Here is a 19,846-nt window from a genome sequence, read left to right on the forward strand (position 1 = left end):
TGACTTTTTTCGACATGCTATACTATGACTTTTTTCGACATGCTATACTATGACTTTTTTCGACATGCTATACTATGACTTTTTTCGACATGCTATACTATGACTTTTTTCGACATGCTATACTATGATTTATTCATGACTTTTTTCGACATGCTATCCTATGACTTTTTCCGACATGCTATACTATGATTTATTCATGACTTTTTTCGACATGCTATACTGTGATTTTCTGTGACTTTTTTCGACATGCTATACTGTGATTTATTTATGACTTTTTTCGACATGCTGTACTATATACAAGCAGTGAGAGAGTCGGTGCATTTGTGTTAATGCACCGTTAATGTGTGAGCTTCACTCTTGCTCTGGAATTCAATTGGTGCCAAATTGTACACCAAAATTGAATTGTGCCATAGCTCAAGTGTTGTAATGGTACATAATGCTACATAAAGTTGTGTTTCTAGCATACAATGTATTTTTTCTTAAACTGCATTCTTTTGTGATCTCAAGCAGCAGTGGCCCTGAGGACAGAAAATGCATAATGCATTCTTGTGGTAGCTGAGCCTGTTTCTACAAAGTCAGACAAAGTCCCTGAACATCAGTGAACACTTGTGCAACATCAACAAATCCCCCTGGACGGTCACTGGCCTTCTGCAAAAGAAGAGGGAGCAAAGAAACATCAGCAAAAGTCACCAAAGTCTGTCACTTATTTTCAGTTTTTTCTTGTTCTCCCTGTAGTGATCGTGGTGCTGTTTGCTGCCCTGCGGAGACAGAGGAAGAAGGAGCCTCTGATCATCTCCAAAGAGGATGTCAGAGACAACGTTGTCAGCTACAACGATGAAGGGGGTGGCGAGGAGGACACTCAGGCCTTTGATATCGGCACACTACGCAACCCAGAGGCCATTGAGGAGAGCAAGCAACGGAGGGACATCGTCCCTGAAACCTTCTACCCTGCGGTTCGACGGCCCGTGCTGCCCCCGATCCGGGACAATAACGGGGACGTGAGAGACTTCATCAACCAGAGGCTCCAGGACAACGACAGCGACCCAACGGCGCCGCCTTACGACTCCCTGGCCACCTACGCCTACGAGGGAAACGGCTCCGTGGCGGAGTCCCTTAGCTCACTCGAGTCTGTGACCACCGACGGCGACCAGGACTACAACTACCTGAGCGAGTGGGGACCCCGATTTAAGAAACTGGCGGACATGTACGGGGGCGACGACAGCGACAGGGATTCCTAACGAGAGCCTGGCACACAGACGAGCAGAGGAAAAGTGAAATGAAAGTCCTTAAAAACCTTTCGGGCAATTGTGGTGCACGTGTGGCGAGAAAAACGTTCGAAAGGACCGAAAAACAAGCACCGCTTGTCCACGTGCTCTTTCACCGCCACCGCTCACCATTCAGTTGTCCCTCCGGTGACCAGACGTAGGCTTTGTGTGTCCAATCAGTGTTAGTTGCGTTTTTGCCAGGGTGCAGTGAAAAGAGACTTTGTGTCAAGACTGTTTTTGTGTATATGGGGGGTACATGAGGCCCAAATATATCTATACTGGTACTTTCTGTTTGTTTGTTTTTTCCAAAGCTGCGTGTGGTGGACACCTTCAACAAGCAGCTTTGTGAACCAACAGATATGCCTTTGTATTCTTCAGTGTTTCTGGGACAACATGTTGCATATCGTGAGTTCTCTTCGCTTGTGTACGTACGGTAATATGATACAATACGCTGTACAGTGGTTTTGTTTTTCTAGGGATTTCTCATGTCCAAACGATCCCCTCTTTCAGCAACGGCTGCCTCACGTTCACCATTTATCCAGTCGTGCTCGAGCCACAAGTGCCACAAACTGTTGGCATCGATGAGAAACGGGGAAACAGAGCGGATGGAATCAAACTTGTGTTAGATCTGGTTTTAAAATATGGAATTGATGGACGCAACAAACATTCACAAACGCACCAGTTAGTCATGTTTTATAGGATCTGATTCTCATCTCCGTCCTGCTTTGAGCATTCGCTGTGAGGTGAGCCAAATACCAAATACTTCCTTCTTGAGCCGAATGTCTTCAGAATCATTTCTTCTCTTTGCAGCCAACAAACTCTACGGCTGAAAAATGAAGTACACGAAAAAAAGTGATTTTCTAAAATGCATTGATGCACCAGGCTCAGTTAAGAGGAAAATACTGGTCTTGTTGGAGTAAATGATTCTCTCTGTACAGCATGCTGTAAGTCAAAGTCCCATTAACTCCCAGTGAGCTTGAAACTACGGCATAAAATTGGAGATGAAAGAGCTCGTGGACAGTTACCATTAAAATTCATCGTGCTATTTGATTTTCTTCTGTTCAGGTGATGAAGAGAAACATGAAAAGTAGCATTTGAATCAATGTTCCGAGCAGGAACAATGATGATTGGGATTTATAGAACGATTATACACGTGTTTAAACTTTGACTCTGTCCATATGTTCAGCTGTTACACTTCAGAGTCTATGGTGTGAATCAAATAAGTTGCCTTAAATCCGAACGACAAAGGTGGACGATGAGAAAAGGCCGGATGTCTGAGATCTGTGTTATTTGGGGGTCAGATTCCTCTAAATGATTTAAATGTACCACATTGCCCACAGCATCCAGAAAAGAAATGTATCACAAGAGTTTTTCTTACGCGTGTCCTGAATGTATAATCATGTAACGTAGCAGTTGGTGGAAATGTGCCAAAACACCACCAGTATTTTCCTTTGAACTATCTGACCGCTGCTCCGTGCCCTCCAGCACCGGTGCTGCTGTATGTAGTGTTGAACATCACCGCACTGATTTCCTGGGGGACGAACAGCCTTTTCCATAAAGAGGCTTCATCAAGGGGCACCTCAACACGTCGTCCTGCAGCCAGAACACACGACGCTTCAAAGAAAAGAAAAGTAAAACAACATGATCAAATCACTTCAACTATGAAACCAGTGAGAATAAAGAGGGCTGGTTGATGAGGCCGATTAGAACAGCTTGACCTCACTTAACCTGTGAAGAGACTGACACAGGTTCTCTCTGTACATTGAATCGGGCTCGACATCGACGCGGCACGCAAAACAATCCCAATTGATAACACGGCGGCTGGAGAAGCCTCGCGCTCGGCTACGGTGGCTTCGTTCATTAGCTCGCTCCTGCAGCAGCCTCCCATTGTAAGTGGCCATTTCAGCCTGTGAGAAGCGGTTCATGGGTTTAGAAACCCTTCACTCCCAGGAAAGCTGCTCTCTCTGCCTCAAGGTACGACGTGACAGCAGTACTCACCGAGCGTTTCCTCCTCCAGTCTTCACTATTGTTCCGTCTTCATACGGGGCGTCAGCACATCGCCATCACGGACACGTGAGTCGTTACGTACACTTCGGTTCTTCTTCTTATGGACGCGACTGGACGTCCTCTTCCTCCAGATCCAGTAGCTCTGTGGTTGTTGATGTGTAGACGCGGTCGGCCTCGGGGCTCGCCTCTGCGACGGTACATGATGTTGGTGACGATGTGGAGTTTTGTCAACGTAGAACCAGTTTGAGAGGTCGTGGTAGTGTAAGGGGCAATCCATCAAGCTGCTTTGTAAAACGTGATATTTTGTACTGAATATTTATATGACACAATTAAATATCTTTAAAAATCAATCTTTGTGAGGTATTCTTCCAAGATAAAAACATTGAGCGGCGGTTTAATGATTTGACAGGTTTATATACTTCTGCTTGTGGAGGATAATTTAACTTTTATCTGACTGGTGATAGCAGCCACAGGCTGAAACGTGCCATCCTCGCAGGTATTTATGAATTATCTGCAATAAATCTCAGCACAAAAGACTCGACACGTCAGATAGAAATTCATACAACGGCCGCTGTTAAAAAGCTGGATCCAGAGGCTACCGAGCTGAGGAAATTGTTAATTAGACAATCTATAATTAAGATCTGTCAGACAGCCAATCGGATTTGGAGAGAGGTGAAAAAAACCCCAAAAGAAATCACATTTTGATTATTAGAGGATGAGTGGCAGATGTGAGACAGATGGTGACATTGTAGTGATTGAATATAATTGACTCAACCCTTTTATTCTAGATTAGGCCTCTTAGAGCTGGAACAGATTACAACAAAGGGATTTCCGACACTGAAAACTTTATTTACAGTCTTACATTTGAACGTTTATTCATTTCATACTTTTAAAAACGTGTTTCTTATTTGTTTGGCGTGTGTCAGTAACGTGAGCTCCTGCTGTGGTTTTGGATTTAAAAGTCAACTCAATATTTTAAAGATTACAACAAACATGAACATAAGACAACACAAGGCCAGTGCTACAGTACTAAACAGCATAAAACATGACGGCCTCTCGCTTCATTTCTGATTCTCTTCGCTTTCATGTTGAGAATCGAGGATAAAAACAGAACTAAATCTCCGGGTTAAGAGTCAAAGCGACCCGACTAACGCTCACCTGTTCCCATCCAGAACTTTGGGACGAGTCAGCCTAAACTATCACAGCTCCACGACCGACTAGCGGCACCTGTGTTGGACCACATTTTGCAGTCGGATCTCCTCGGTGCGGACGCGGCTCGTGATTGGCCGCCTCCAAAAAATGTCACTTCCTGCATTCCTCCGGCTCGTCGGTCTCCTTCTCCTGCCGCTCCCGCTCTCGTCTCATCTCCTTCAGCTCCTGTCTGTATTTCCGCTCGATGAAGCGCTTCTGATGAGCCATCTGTGGGAAGTTATCTGGTACAGGGAGGGAGAGAGGCAGAGCGGGGAAACAGAGAGCGAGAGAGAGCGAGAGAGAGCGAGCGAGAGAGAGAGCGAGAGAGATCGAGAGCGAGAGAGCGAGAGATCGAGAGAGCGAGAGAGATCGAGAGAGAGAGAGCGAGAGAGAGAGCGAGAGAGAGAGCGAGAGAGAGAGCGAGAGAGATCGAGAGAGAGAGCGAGAGAGAGAGAGATCGAGAGAGAGAGCGAGAGAGAGAGAGATCGAGAGAGAGAGAGAGAGATCGAGAGATCGAGAGAGAGAGAGAGAGAGCGAGAGAGAGAGAGAGCGAGAGAGAGAGAGAGCGAGAGAGAGAGAGAGCGAGAGAGAGAGCGAGAGAGAGAGATCGAGAGAGATCGAGAGAGAGAGATCGAGAGAGAGCGAGAGAGCGAGAGAGAGAGAGAGCGAGAGAGCGAGAGAGAGAGAGAGCGAGAGAGAGAGAGCGAGAGAGAGAGCGAGAGAGATCGAGAGAGATCGAGAGAGAGAGCGAGAGAGAGAGCGAGAGCGAGAGCGAGCGAGAGCGAGAGCGAGAGCGAGAGAGAGCGAGAGCGAGAGAGAGAGAGCGAGAGAGAGAGAGCGAGAGAGCAGAGAGAGAGAGCGAGAGAGAGAGAGCGAGAGAGCAGAGAGAGAGCGAGAGAGCAGAGAGAGAGCGAGAGAGAGAGAGATCGAGAGAGAGATCGAGAGAGAGAGAGAGCGAGAGAGATCGAGAGAGAGAGCGAGAGAGAGAGCGAGAGAGAGAGCGAGAGAGAGAGCGAGAGAGAGAGCGAGAGAGAGAGAGCGAGAGAGAGAGCGAGAGAGAGAGAGAGCGAGAGAGAGAGCGAGAGAGAGAGAGAGCAAGAGAGAGAGCGAGTGAGAGAGCGAGTGAGAGAGCGAGAGCGAGAGAGAGAGCGAGAGAGAGCGAGAGAGAGAGCGAGGCAGGGGTGTGAAGAGACAAGGTCAGTCTCCAACTGGGCGAGGACAGCAATTCAGGGCTCAAACTGCGCACACACACTGTAGTTTAACTCACACTGTAGTTTAACTCTCACTGTAGTTTAACTCTCACTGTAGTTTAAGTCACACTGAAGTTTAACTCACTGTAGTTTAACTCACACTGTAGTTTAAGTCACACTGTAGTTTAACTCACACTGTAGTTTAACTCACACTGTAGTTTAAGTCACACTGTAGTTTAACTCACACTGTAGTTTAAGTCACACTGTAGTTTAAGTCACACTGTAGTTTAACTCACTGTAGTTTAACTCACACTGTAGTTTAAGTCACACTGTAGTTTAAGTGACACTGCAGTTTAACTGTAGTTTAACTGTAGTTTAACTCACACTGTAGTTTTCACCGCAAGTGTCACGTCGTCACTCGGGTCAAACGAGTGAGAATGTGGCAGGCAGCATTGTGATTAAATGCCCTCATGTTGTTATTTCATGAATAATGATGAAGTAACACGGAAGTAGACAGGCCCTGTTTGGTTTCAGCACAATGACTGAGATCTGATAACATAATTACAAGTGAACACCTCTAAATGAGATCGGCAGTAAGATGGTGTCATGAGGAAAGAAAACTGAATCAGACGCTGATGGGGCGTTAACATGTATATAATATACATTAATAGTCTCGCGCTGCTTTGAAAGCTCTGAACAGTAAACTGCAGATTGCCAGAGCTCATTTATAGCTGACAAATGCTGCTGCTTGTTGATAACCGTGAGGAAAGAATGAGCCGCTCCTTTCTACAGACAAGTACTGAAGTCTCCATTTGGGTTTTGCTGCTGAATGCCAACTTGGCCTCAACCCTCTGTGTTGGCCCAAATGTGAGTTTTGTGGCTACAAAACTCACATTTGGGCCAACACAGAGGGTGTCTGGGTGGATTCAACAGCAGCGACTGAGTGTGGCAGGTTGGGACCGTCAGTCCACTCAACTCTTTTGAACTCTCAAACGCGACTCAGATGAGTTATTGAGGCCATAAAGTGGCAAAAACTAAAGACGACTGCTACTTTCGTTTGAAACCACAGAAACTAGTTCTCATGAGGCGGTAGTCGTTGATTGCTGTTCTGTGGATCAACGGTTCCAGCTCGAGTTAGAACGTGACAGCAGAACTGGACCCAACGACCCAGCAGGCAGCACTGTTTTGTCATTTGCTTATTTAGAGCGGAGGTCATTTTCCATGAAGTGTTGACATTACTGGCTCTTTCCACCGCACTCTTCAATTTAAACGGCCACGCATGACGTGAGTTGTGCGTCGGACAAAACGCACAACTTATAAACACCACCGTGAGTTCTAAGATGCTGTGAAGTATTCTTTCGATATTTGGTCTCAGCGAGGGCGAAGAACACATTCTTGCTCCTTTAATCACAACTCTGAAACGATAAACAAAACCCTGCGATTCCCATAAGGTGCGTGTCCGACTCGTAGAAGAGGAGGATGCATTCTTCTTCTTCTTGCAACACTAATTTGTCATTCTGGCAACAGAAAGGAAGAGTGCAAGATAACGGCAATATCCTGTGAAAAGAGGAGACGGATCAAATAAAAGAAAAAAATACTGAAGAAACAAGCTTCGGCCATTTACATTGTTTAACATGCGGCACAAGCAGGCGTCGAAGAATAAGGCTGCTAAAGAATACACAATCACCCATCACCCAGAGCCCACAAGCATCCGTCGACGCGCCGATGGTGCACTTGTACAGCGGTGCTGAGGAAGGGAGTTCCTGCACACGACTTTATTTTGTGGCATCCATCCCGTGGTTTTCTCCAGAGATTAAGGGCGTGAAAGATAAAAATGTAGTCCCCTTCCAGCTACTATCCACGTCCTCATTCAACAGATATTGCATTGTTTGAGAAACAAGCAGCTGCGAGACAGGGGAGGGTGTAGGGTCGAGTTGAACAGAGACAGCACTATCTGTTAGGATACATGACAAACGGTTAAGCAGTTTTCATGTATATTTGATGTCGCCTTAGACAGAAAGGAGCCTCGGGGTGTGAGAAACTTCTGCACCGCCCGACTCCATCCGCCCGTCCACTCCGCTGCCCTAGCTGGCTGCTCTCAGCTCCATTTGTTTGCACTCATCTTTCTCCCAGCACCGGGGCCTTGGTTAACATTTAATTCTGCCTTGACAGATACAGGCAGGAGACTGTCAAAACGTGGGCCATCAAGTAATGAAATGTGAATCAGCAGAGCCACCGGCGGGCCGGCTACAGACAGCACCACAACACCGGGCCGCTCTCTCTAATGAGCCCCGAGCTGTCTGACTGAACGCAGCCGTGTCTCACCTCTCCGACACCGCCGGAGCCGCGCATCTCTGTCTGCCTGGAAAAAAAGAAGCTCTGCAGCAGAAACAAAAAGTTCAACCCTGTTTAAAGTGCCCCTGATACTCGAGGAGGCCTTAAATAAAACATGGAAATGAATCCTGACACGTTTGCCGGGAGGCGGGGTTTTCGATCCGAGAGCAACACAAGGCAGGGCTGTTGTACACGAGGAGTAACGGTGTAGCCGATGCCGCAGCGAGGGCCAACAAGACAATCAATGACGGATTACATGACACCGGGGCTAATGTCCTTGATTAGTCTTGCCCTCGAGTATCGCACGAGAGACGACGCGTCAGGCGGTTGTGCAGCGAGACTCGTTATGTAAGCTCATGGTCAGGAGACACGCGGATCCTTCAGAGGCGTGTTAACCCTGCTGACTGCCCGTGCGTATTCATCTCTACAGGAAGTCGCTCAACAACAGAAACAAAGACGCTGCGCCGACAGAGGACGTGAGGACGGTGAATTATTGACAAACAAAGTCAAACAAAAGCCTCCGACTGGAAGCATGCTGCCCCGAAAGTACAGAAGACTTGAAGACATGATTTTTAAATGAACTGACCTTTTAAAAAGGCATCGCTAATCCAGCCACACGAAACAGCAATTCATGAGGGGGGGGGGGGGTGTTCATTTACTAGCAATGAGCATCTATCAATCATGGTGACAGAGGTGTACACTGGGGAGAGGAAATGGGAGGAAGGGAGACACAGGAGAGAGTGTGCACTGAACTACGCCCCCTGATAAGGAGGGAGGGAGCCAGTAGCAGGGGGGGGGGGGACTGAGAGAAGGGCTTTAAATAATGCCACCATAACGCTAATGTTTCATCAAAAAGAAAAGGCCCGGGCGCAGCATCAATCACAAGAGGTTGATGAGCGGGATGAGATCAGAGTTGGACCTTCCTGCCCTTTGCAGAGTTCTGCGGGTCCGTTCCAACAGAGCCCTTTGCGCTCACCTCCAGCTAATTAGTCGAGTAAAGAACAAATTATACATTTGATTGATGTCGCGGTCGCGGTAATAGCAAGCGAGCCCCGTCCAAAAATTGCACTTGAACACAGACCCAACCTTTGACACGGTGTAATGCATCCACACACACATGCACGGAGTGCACAGCAGGAGACGAGGGAGGCGGCACGCCGCCGTGTGTCGAGAGGCCTTAATTGTATTTTTTGCTTGGCAGCCAATGAGACATTGGAAATTCCGTCTATTTTCCTTAAGTGGCGGGTTGATGACATGATGGCAGACAGCCAAGGAGTGAAGCAGCCCCATGGGGAGTCCTCTTCACACTCCTCCGGGTGTGAAGAGGAGCGCTCCGGGTGCGACGCCTCGCTCTCGCGGCCGGTAGAAAACGCTCAAAACAAAACGCAACGCAAGAAAAACACAAACTTTGCGCGGCCCTCGGGATGATCGACGCGGTCGAGGATGCTCAGCTTCCCCCGTCCTTGTTTTATTGGTTCTCTCCATCTTTGGCGAGGTCCCATGCCTGTGCTCTGGTCAGGCCACAGCTCTCTGCATACTGTACAGCCGAGGCTAATATTCAACACTGAGGCAAAGCGTGTGAGAGGCTTAAAGTGTGAATATACGTGTGTGTGTGTGTGTGGGGGGGGGGGGGGTTCATGTTGCCAAACAACTCACATTTTTCGAGCGCATCCATCGCAGCTCCCATTTCCGCCTGTTGGATGCTAGATTAGAAATATTTTTTTGAAAGGAGACAGAGAGGGAGACAGAGAAAGAGGGAGGAAAGGTCTTCAGCATATTCAAAATGCCCCTTTTTTGATTTTTTTTTATGTCAACAAATAAATACAAGAGGCCCAATATTGAGCGGATTACCAGACCCGCTTTATATTTGTTTTGAAAGAGCCCTTTTGCCAAACAATCCCATGTAACACGGCGCACACATTTGCAAAAGGTAAGCCTGTTGGCGCCTCATACATTATGTGCTGCGTGATCATGGCCCAGCAGCGGAGGTGGCTGGGAGCTTAAGTCATGTAAATACAGAAACAGTAAGCTGTCAAAGATCCTATGGAAGGGACAAAGTTATCGGCAGCTTAGAGCGAGAGAGAGCGCTTTCAAGTAAGGGGGCCGTGGAGTGGGGGGGGGGGGGGGGGGGTTTGATGGATTTACGTTTCATTTCTCACGCAGGCTCAGCTGCATTGTCAACCCCTCCAACCCTGAAAAGGCCTCGGCGCGGAGATTCACTTTCTTTACCTTACAAAAGCGTGAATGTGTGAGCACACACAAAAGGTGTGCAGTCAAACAGAAACACACACACACACACACACACACACACCGCTGCCCTGTTGTCAACACAGTAGCGCAGGTAGACCTGAACGCAGCCCTAAAGACACACCGTCACCCGGTCACAGATTCCTCTTCTGCACAAAGTGATATTTCCAGAACACAATTTACGTGAAATCAATAAAGAATCGATTGGTTTTCGTTCTGCATAATGTCCCTCTCGATAGAATAGGCCAACGAGAGCTTAATTGCTGTAATAAACACCATCAATAAAGGCACAGCCATTATTCTTGAGCCCATTAGCATCCAGAGGTGGAGCTGCTTGTCCCGCATTACGTTGCACCGTCTCACTCACCTCGGGCCTTTGCCACAGCCGATCCGCTCGCCTTTGAAATACACGGCGACGGTGTAGGTGCGGGCGTGCGAGGGGCCCACCGTCTGCAGGGTCCTGCAAATACAAACACAGAGATATGGGATGACACGGAGGAGGGGTCGAGTTGAGAAGTAATAACACCCGGGGAGAAAGGCACAAGGACACTCGGGGACATTGTCCTTCGGAGAAATAACAACAAAAGGGGAGGTGAGGAGGAAAAAACGTTTCAATTGGAACAAATATAATTCATCTCAAGCGGCGGGTTGAGAGGAGGGGATAAGGCTTTGATTCAGTGGCGTGCTTTGAGAGCGAGCAGAAGCCATCTGAGGGACATATAAACAACTTTTAAAGCCTCCCCAGCTCCCCAACACCCATCATCTTCAGACACCGAGATCTGTGTTTGGTTCAAGGAACGACACGTTGGGAGACGAAGTGAAATCAAAGATTGACAATATTCTCCGAGAGACCCGCGAGTCTTTGAGTGCGCTAGAAGGGTAAACAACGAGAACGCTAAAGAGGGACCAGCACATCAAGAGACGAACGACGGCAGAATATCACTCAACACATTTACAGATGTGCCTCATTTAACACCAAGCTGTCAAGTTTGTTACATTTCTGCAGGGACGCGAGTACAAGACACCAGACAGAACTTGGGATGTGTTTGAATAGTTAACATCAGTACAAACAGCTCATACCGACGCTGCGAGTCGCCTAAATTATTCACAGACAATTTACTTATTTCAGGAGAGCAATCCATTTTTAATGCAACGCGGTCACTTTCATCTATAATTCAGCGTCCTTTCTCACTCACAAACGAAGAAGCGCGCCCTCCGTCGGTCATTTAGTCGCTTTCTCTCTGACTCACTCTAGTCTCACCCTCTGTTTCTCTACTCTTCACACTTGTAAACTGGTTCAGACGGACCCTTAAGGCGGTCTGACGTGGGCGTCTGGGCCTCAGGAGATATGGCGGTTCGTCCTTTTGATCACAAGGTCGGCGGTTCGATCCCTTGCTCTCCTTGCCCCGCATGCCGAGGCGTCCTTGAGCAGCCTGCCGCCATCAGTGTACGAATGTGTGCGTGAAGGAGAGGAAAATGAAAGTGCTTTGTCCACGAAGGTAAAAAGGCACTATGCAGCCCATTTACAGACTTTTACACGTGCATGACTGTATGCACGTGTACTGTCGACTGTCTTTCATGTCTGTGGGTGTATAGTTGAATTAGTTAGCTAAAAGTAAAGTGCGTCAGAAATTCAATTACTACAAAAAGGTTTGAAACCACTCAATTATCCAGATTGCCTACTTCATATATTAAGTATTTAAACAGGAATCATTTTAAATATGAACTTTACTTTCAAAAGGAAGGAAATAAATGTCTTAAACTCAGAATGTCACACTTGGCAGATTGTGTTTTTGATCGTTTTACTTCCTAAGAGATCATTGGAGCTATCGTCACATAGCTGGTGTGTGTTTCCTGGGTTCTTAGCTTGTGTGTGTGTGTGTGTTTTCTGGGTTCTTAGCTTGTGTGTGTGTTTTCTGGGTTCTTAGCTTGTGTGTGTGTTTCCTGGGTTCTTAGCTTGTGTGTGTGTGTGTGTGTGTGTGTGTGTTTTCTGGGTTCTTAGCTGGTGTGTGTGTATGTTTCCTGGGTTCTTAGCTTGTGTGTGTGTGTGTGTGTGTGTTTCCTGGGTTCTTAGCTGGTGTGTGTGTGTGTGTGTGTGTGTGTTTCCTGGGTTCTTAGCTTGTGTGTGTGTTTCCTGGGTTCTTACTTGTACAGCGGGATGTCGGGCTCTTTGCCCTCCGTTCTCAGAGTCAAACAGCACTGCTGCAGCTGAGACTTGGGGTCATTCCAGTCCTGGTTCAGGATGAACTCCTACGACACAGAAACCCAACAAAACACACAGAATCAGAAACCCAAGAAACAATCTCCCACTTGATGCTTTTATTTCATTTTTGCCATGACCCTTCTCCCCCCCCCTTCCCTCCTTCTGCACTCACTTATTTGCGCTCTCCCTGACTGGCTCTCCATCTGTGTCTTCACAGTGAGTACAAATCACAGGCTACTTAAGGCAAAAGCCAATCCCGCCAGATATAAGAGCGTCTGGGAGCCTCCCAGGTGTGCGGCCTGATACATTTCTCTGATCCAAGGGGGACTTCTAAAAGCCCTTCCATTAACAGGGAGGCAGCCGTGTCATAAAGAGGCAGACTATGAATCCAGAACTCTCTGCTCCTATTCATTTTCTACAAAGAGTGCTTCTGCTTCTGTTGCTTGCGCTCTCCTACTCTCGCTTTACTGCCCCCCCCCCCCCCCCATCTCTGCTGTTCTTGCTTTGGCGCTTTACTTCCTTTTTTCTCCTTCCCATTTTTTCCTCTCTCCAGGAGGGGGGGGGGGGCTTCTACACCCCTTTAGCCTAAAGCAGAGAAATTAGTGTTTTCAAAAGAGCTAGCTATATGCTACGCTTGTTTTCTAGCACTTTACTTCATGAGGAGAAGGGGCGAAACATAAGGAAAGCAGCATTCATGTCCCCTCTGTATTCCCATCCAAATTGGATGAAGCAGCACAGTGTGTGGCGCCGTGGCCTCCAGAAGGCTATGTAAGGAGACGTGCTGGCTGTTTCACAACTTTTCTCTGGGAAGTGGAAATGAGGTGCTCTCTTGCAGCGACCATGACGCAAAGCTCAGCTCCTTCCAGAGCCGGGGATTCTCCCTGGAGAGGCACACCAAGACAGCAATTAGCATGGCATATCAGACCACTGCAGCAGCTTCACACGGAGAGGTCCACACTGTGTGGGTACTCGTATTCGAGCACGGGTGTGTGTGTGTACTTGTGCACATGCCCGTTTAGTTGTGGGATGCCATGTGGTGTCTATTTACCCGCAGCTCTATTAATGGGAAATGGCAGTCTTAGTGCTCCTTCCATCTATATCGGGACAATCCAATGGTGCTGGAGAACAAAACGCCTGCCCTTCCTCGCTCACATCTGACCACGGGAGTCTTGAGTGAAGTTTACTTGATTTATCCGATGCCCGGAACACTCCAGAAACCTGACGCCATCAACAGCCCGAGCAGTTTGTGCGCCAATAGAAGAAAAAGGCCGAGGACGACTCTTGCGATTCCCATTAGGTCACTGAAATAGCGATCAAAGGCGCCGCGGCGAGAGCCAGTCAACAGCCGAGCACCACTTCAGGCCTTGCGTCGATGCTGGCGCCATTAGGCCCCGGCCATTAGCTCCCTCCTAATCATCTCCCCAGTTCTTTCTCTCCGAGGTGCCCGGCTGAGCGGCTCATTGATCAGGTGCAAGTGGTGAATGCCTATCAATAGGGTCTCACCTTCAGCCGGGGGAAAAAGCAGACGTTCATGAAGGTGTGCACGTACTCCAGATCTTTATCAATGTAGAGAGCGGCGATGAAAGCTGCAGACAGGAAAATAAAGACAGCAATTAGAAACAAAGAAAAGATGCAATACAAGATGGTAGTTGATGCGTGGCCTCTTCTTCTGCTCCGCTGAACAGCTGGCTCCGGTCATGCTCCGGAGGTGAATGAAGCCGTAACAAAGAGCAGAGGCTCAGCGGTGGCCCTCCACAGCGAGGTGCGTGATGCTAATGTAAACAAAAAGATGGCTCTCTGGTCCCCTGCCTTCTTCCATCAAACAGGAAATTGCTGGAGCGCAGGCCACACAGAGTTCACAGAAACATCTACACAATATAGAAGATGAAACTGTACGCCAGGCCGAATGGAGAGTAACTGAGACAACGTGAACTGACAAAAAAAGAGAAGATTGGAAATGTAAGCAGTCGGTGCCCGGGTGTCATCTTTGTTTTCCTCTTCTATTGGCTGACTAGGACAGCGGGACACGGGAGGAGAATAACCGGTAATATCGCAGGAGGCCAGCGAGGGTCTGCGTAGCTGCAGGGGACGACTCTTCATATGCGCTCATTTCCAGCGCTGACCCCCGACCCCTTCCCCGAGTCATCAACTCTGCTCTGGCCTCAAACTTTGAAAGGCAAATGATATGAAGCTCTTCAAGGCCCGCTGACCTGGAACGCATTCGTGCTTCTTTCTTTGTTTTGTGGCCCGTCCTACAGTCTCTTTGTTGGCCTAATGACTGCAGCGGGTCTCCTCCTCCCAGCTCCTCTGATCACATGGACGGGCTCACCACCATTCTCTGCCAATATTAATTTGGACATGCACATCGCGTAAACCTTTTCCTTTGGACTCTTTTTGAATTATGGTTTTCAAAATCAAGGAGAAAAGATGTTCATACCCACATGCACGCATCAATAAAAGAAACCTGAGGACTTGGGGATCGGGGGACATTATGCATTCATAGCAGAATGTTTTGTAGACTTCCATTATAGCCAGACCAATACTGGCCTTGCACCTGCACATTACAATCATGCAATGTGATTTAAATGAACACTGCTTTGACTTTCTACCTTCTCATTCTGCCGAATGAGAAATTGCCTCGACCACAGCTCCCAGTTCAGAACATGTGGGTGGTATAGGAAGTCTAACACTCATTATAATGAACAATATGATCTGAAATATGAGCATTGAGTGCTGCCATTGTCCTGGAGCACACTTGTTCTTCATTTCATCGTTATTAATCTCCTTTTTTCTCTCCTCCCACTTAGTTTACAATTCTATAGAAACTAGTGTGTGCAGAGGAGTGAGGTGCAAAGCTGTTCATGGACCTACATCGGCTGTTTGAACTTGTTCATGCGTTCGTCGTGAGACTCTCCCTTCCAGACCAACCGCTCGCTCCAACATCCTGAAAGCAAGATGCTAACTCCACCGACGCCAGGGAGGATAAAACCACCACTGGACAACGCAGAGCATCTCCACTCCACCCGCCATCTATGTTACCGAGCGTATTTCAGTTTATGGCTCACTCTGATCCCAAAATATGTCAAGGTGGTAGAGCACCACGAGTAGCGTATTACTAGTGGCAGCTGTAGCTGGTGGGATCATAAAGAAAGGAAGATAAAATCATCACTAAGTGCTCCAGTCATGCGAAGCACATAGGGAGCATCTTCCAGTGTCTTCAGCAGAGAAAGTGATTTGACATCCAACACAAAAGGAACAAAGAAATCAATAATGGTACTCCATGCTGCCATCTTAAACTGCACATTCTGGTTGACTCGGGGGTTTTATAAGGGTCTGTAAAGATGTCCTCCCTGCAAACAGAATCAAAGAGTTGTGAACATACACTCCAGCAAGTCAGCCAGAGTCTTGGTCCGCAGCGCGACGGGCCGCTTGGTTTTGTCGTTGGTGATGGCGAACTCCTGCATGCCCAGCTCCTCCGCCACTTTGGCCTGCGTGCGGTTGTTCACCAGCGAGCTGCGGAGGAGCTGCGGACAAACAAACAAAGCAATGAAATAAATAAAAGAGCCTCACGTCTCCCGTGTCCACCTGTCAAGGTACTCGACACACCACGCGCGCTGCTTACATGGCAATAAACGGAAGTACACAGAAACAGAAAACTTCAAAACAAACCCCACACGGAATAATTCATAGCAGACAGAAATGGTAATGCAGAGTAAATGTTTCAGGGAGATTGTACGTTGCCCTGTTTAATATTGCATTGTGACTCAGAGCTTAGCGGATGACAACATGCGAGACCGGGCGAGGTCCGTTTGAGTCTCTAAAACACGAACATGTTAAATATAGCTGCAAGATGTGGAAAAGAGCAAATGGAATGCAATATGACCGTCTGAATCTGTCTCGCTGCGATGTGCCCTCCTTAACAGCAGTTGGAGCCCCACACACACACATGCACACGCTCGCACACTAGTTGAATGAGCACTTTTCTCCCCGATTTGAAATCCATTTCAGTCGTACCCCATCTTGACTCTTGGGCATAAGCGTCGCTGGAGCTTTCAGCCTCTCAGCGAAAGCTCACTGGAAGCTTTCAAACAAATGACGTCACGGCCTCCGTCTAGAAGGAATGAAAGGCAAAGAAACGCCGAACTGCAGATGTTCTTATTCAGGTGCAGTCCGGTTCGTTCCCTCTCGCCTCAAGTGCTCCGTCTTCTGAGGAGAAGCGCTGATGTTGGAGCCGCAATGCCGTCTGCCGCTGTCAGAAAATCGACTTGCATGTTCAAAGTGTGATCGTTCTGCTTTGTACCTGCGTTACAAGCCGTGCACGGGTTCGCACGCACACACACAACTTCAGTTTTTTATTCTTTTTTTTTTTTCAAACGCTTGACAGCTCGGGCAAAAAAAACACAGAAAAAACGCCAACAAAGACGTGTTATTGAAATCCACTGAGAAATTTTGTCTTATGAAATACCCATCACAAGGAGAAGAGTAAACATGCCGGCGCAGTGTGGGGCGAGGAGTGGAAGAGAGTTATTTTGTGGAAACAAGCGAAAGAGGAAGGGGGTGAATACCTGGCTGGCACTTTGAGATTCAAAGATTGATGGGAAGGAAGGAAAAACAATCGGCCACACACACAAACACAGATCAGGTAACCTTGTGGAAGAACCAGGGGAACGGCGGGTTTGGAGCAGCTTCAGACAGCCGAAGCAAAACACCGGTGGAGCGATGCAGACGTAGATTCCCGAGGACGGGAGAGGAGAGTGTAAAGAGTGCGATGTGATTTGATTCTTACCGTTAGATGTCCTTCGTGGTGGTCAGGAAAGTGGATGAAGAGGTACTCTGTAGCCACCAGCTGCATGATGGAGTCTCCCAGGAACTCCATCCTCTGGTTGTGGCCCCTGGACAACGAGAGGGAGCAAGGATGGATGGAGAAAAGAAAGAAAGACAACATATTGGTTAGAAAGGGTGTGATATATTGTAGGGGTGAGGCGGGAGGGCAGGGCGAGGTTCTACAGCTACTCATCAGTGTGGCATGAAAGGCAACGCGCTCTCTCGACAAATCTAGCAGGCTTTTAGTCTTTTCAACGGGAAGCCGGTGAAGTCGGCTGATGTACATTTCATGGGGGGCCTCTGGGAGCAGCTGCACTGACGAGCTGTGTGACAACGCGGAGGCTGCCAGAATAAGAAGAAGAAGAAGAAGAAGAAGAAAGCAGAGCTTTGATTGCGATTGAAATGGGGAAAAAATACTTAAAAACCTCTGGTACACCTGCAGGAGTAGTGCCTGAATAATAGAAATCCTAAGCCCATAAAAGCAGCAAGCGTGCACAGAGGGTTACAGAACAACTCTAAGTTTTTCTAACAATTCCTAGAGAGCACCGTGATACTGTACATCAGCGTCGTGCCTTTCTCCCCATCAGTGAGAGGCAGGTCATTAATTAAACACAAATATAGATTAGCATTGCAGACGTGGGCTGGCAGGTAGCGTTGGGTAGGCGTGCAGCGCGAGTACAAGCAGGGAAGTGTATATATATATATATATATATATATATATATATATATATATATATATATATATATATATATATATATACACACACACACACACATACAGCAGCAGCAGCATCCATCTATATATATGAGCTCCTCGCAGGAGGGGAAAGTCTGAAGATGAGAGGGAAAGATGCAGAGGTAGAAGAGGAGGAGGAGGCCGACATCAAAGTGGAATAAAGGTCAAAGTTTATTGTCCGATTTCTGGCGCCTCGGCCTTTTATGAGCCGCTGCGTGTCCGAGGCAGAGAGATCTGAGCCCAAGACCGAACCAGCAGCAGCGTTAGCAGCCCTGCTGCTGCTTTGACTATGAATTCATGTTGATTATCTTTAATTGTTTTTAATAGATTGGGAGGAAAAGAAGCCCATCACACATATTTTTGACATGACATTTGAGAAGCTGGCACCAGAGAATGTACCTATTAAGAAAATAACTAATTAATCGGTTGTCAAAAGCAGTATCACTCACTTTGTTAGGATCCACTAATCAGCTAATCATTTAAAGTCAGAAGAAGCGCAGTGATTGTGAGGAAGCCCAGCAGCATCCGTTTCAGCAATACCGCTCTGCTAATCACTGCTCTCACCCACGCTGTTGCATAAGAGGGCCGAAGAGGAGGGAGAATCAATCCGAGCAGCACTTCTTCCAAGAGTACAACAAACTTGCCAAACTCATACCTAGTAACATAAGTGTCGGCTGGCTCAGTGTTTTTAGAGAGCAAGTATAGAAGATGCAGTTATACGAGGTAGAACTTGAAAAGCTCCGTCTCTGAGGTCCAGGAGTGAGCTTCATTAGGAGGGAAGGGACAGCAGCCCGACGCGCTCCCACATTAAAGATAATCACAGAGCCCGTCAATGAAAAGGCTCTGACGCAACACGAGCGCTACGAAGCGGAGGCTGGATGAGGCCGGTGGGAGGCGGAGAGAACTCCGTGTTCCTGCTGCTACACTGTACACGTGTGGCAACAGGTCTGCTGCGGACTCTCTCTCGATCCATACCATGCAGACTGTATGTGAACAGGGAGACGGGAGGGAGCGTACGCTGGGGGGGAACAGATAGAGAGGGTGGAATGTGAGATTTAATTTCATGTCCAAAAGGAGGCAGAGCGAAGGAAGCGGGATAGAGACGAAAGGGAAGAAGGGAAGCGATAGAGGGGGGGGGGGGTCAAAGAGCCATCCCTTGTTCACTTCAACAGCGGAGGCACAATGCTCCAGTAAGGTGGGGGAAATTGAAGTAAAGTGTGGAGCCGAGGTCTTTATTCACCTTTGACTTTGATCTAAAATACCTTTAACAGCCCCTCTGAGAGGCTGCCCGCTCCCAAACAGGAGGGCACCATCTTTTAAGGCTTTTTCTTCTCCTTCTTAGGGAGACGATGTTCTTGTTTCAGACGTGTGCACGCTTGTGTCGGGTTCAAATGTGTAATCTGCAGCACCCTTTACACAAAGTGGCACTTTGGGTGAAGGCAACAGGAGAAGAAAATACATATGGCTACATCAAAAGATCAATATAACTTCAAAGAGGTACTTCAGTGTAATGAAATATCAGCGCAAGATAACACGGAAGAGAGAAATAAAGTGCGTTTTCACTGCGGAGGACAAACGTCTTGGCTTTAAAGTTACACAAGCAATTATTAAAGACAAGCTATTCAACGGACTCCCCGATCTTAAAGTCAAATGTTTCTTCAAACAGCAAATTATATGAAATATTTCCACATCATTTTTCAGTTGTCTTGAATTACGCCATTTGAGTCGGCTGCCTAATGCTTTCTTGTTTAAATACTGTAAATTAAACTACCATTATCCATCATTAAACTACCATCATCAAACATTATTTTACACCTGAAACTAGTTGCAGATAATGTGAAATAATATG

At 47.5% G+C, this 19,846-nt stretch overlaps 2 protein-coding genes across 3 annotated transcripts in view; one reads left to right on the forward strand and one right to left on the reverse strand.

The window, feature by feature from the left end:
* The window catches only part of LOC306794051 (cadherin-6-like), a 69,729-nt gene extending 66,136 nt beyond the window's left edge, over nt 1-3,593 (forward strand). Inside the window, exon 12 of the mRNA XM_079291916.1 lies at nt 736-3,593. Coding sequence (XP_079148042.1) covers nt 736-1,238 — 503 coding nt within the window. The 3' untranslated portion in view covers nt 1,239-3,593. The remainder of the gene's footprint in view (nt 1-735) is intronic.
* A 538-nt stretch (nt 3,594-4,131) lies between these two features.
* The window catches only part of drosha (drosha ribonuclease III), a 75,567-nt gene continuing 59,852 nt past the window's right edge, over nt 4,132-19,846 (reverse strand). For both annotated transcript variants that reach the window (XM_079291582.1, XM_079291581.1), the window contains exons 26-32: nt 17,224-17,329; nt 15,820-15,961; nt 13,941-14,023; nt 12,381-12,484; nt 10,602-10,694; nt 9,644-9,690; nt 4,132-4,705 (exon numbers count right to left, since the gene is read on the reverse strand). In XM_079291582.1, the coding sequence (XP_079147708.1) occupies nt 4,575-4,705; nt 9,644-9,690; nt 10,602-10,694; nt 12,381-12,484; nt 13,941-14,023; nt 15,820-15,961; nt 17,224-17,329 (706 nt within the window). In that variant the 3' untranslated portion in view covers nt 4,132-4,574. The remainder of the gene's footprint in view (nt 4,706-9,643; nt 9,691-10,601; nt 10,695-12,380; nt 12,485-13,940; nt 14,024-15,819; nt 15,962-17,223; nt 17,330-19,846) is intronic.

Source organism: Melanostigma gelatinosum, assembly GCF_949748355.1.
Source record: "Melanostigma gelatinosum genome assembly, chromosome: 20".
NCBI lineage: Eukaryota > Metazoa > Chordata > Actinopteri > Perciformes > Zoarcidae > Melanostigma > Melanostigma gelatinosum.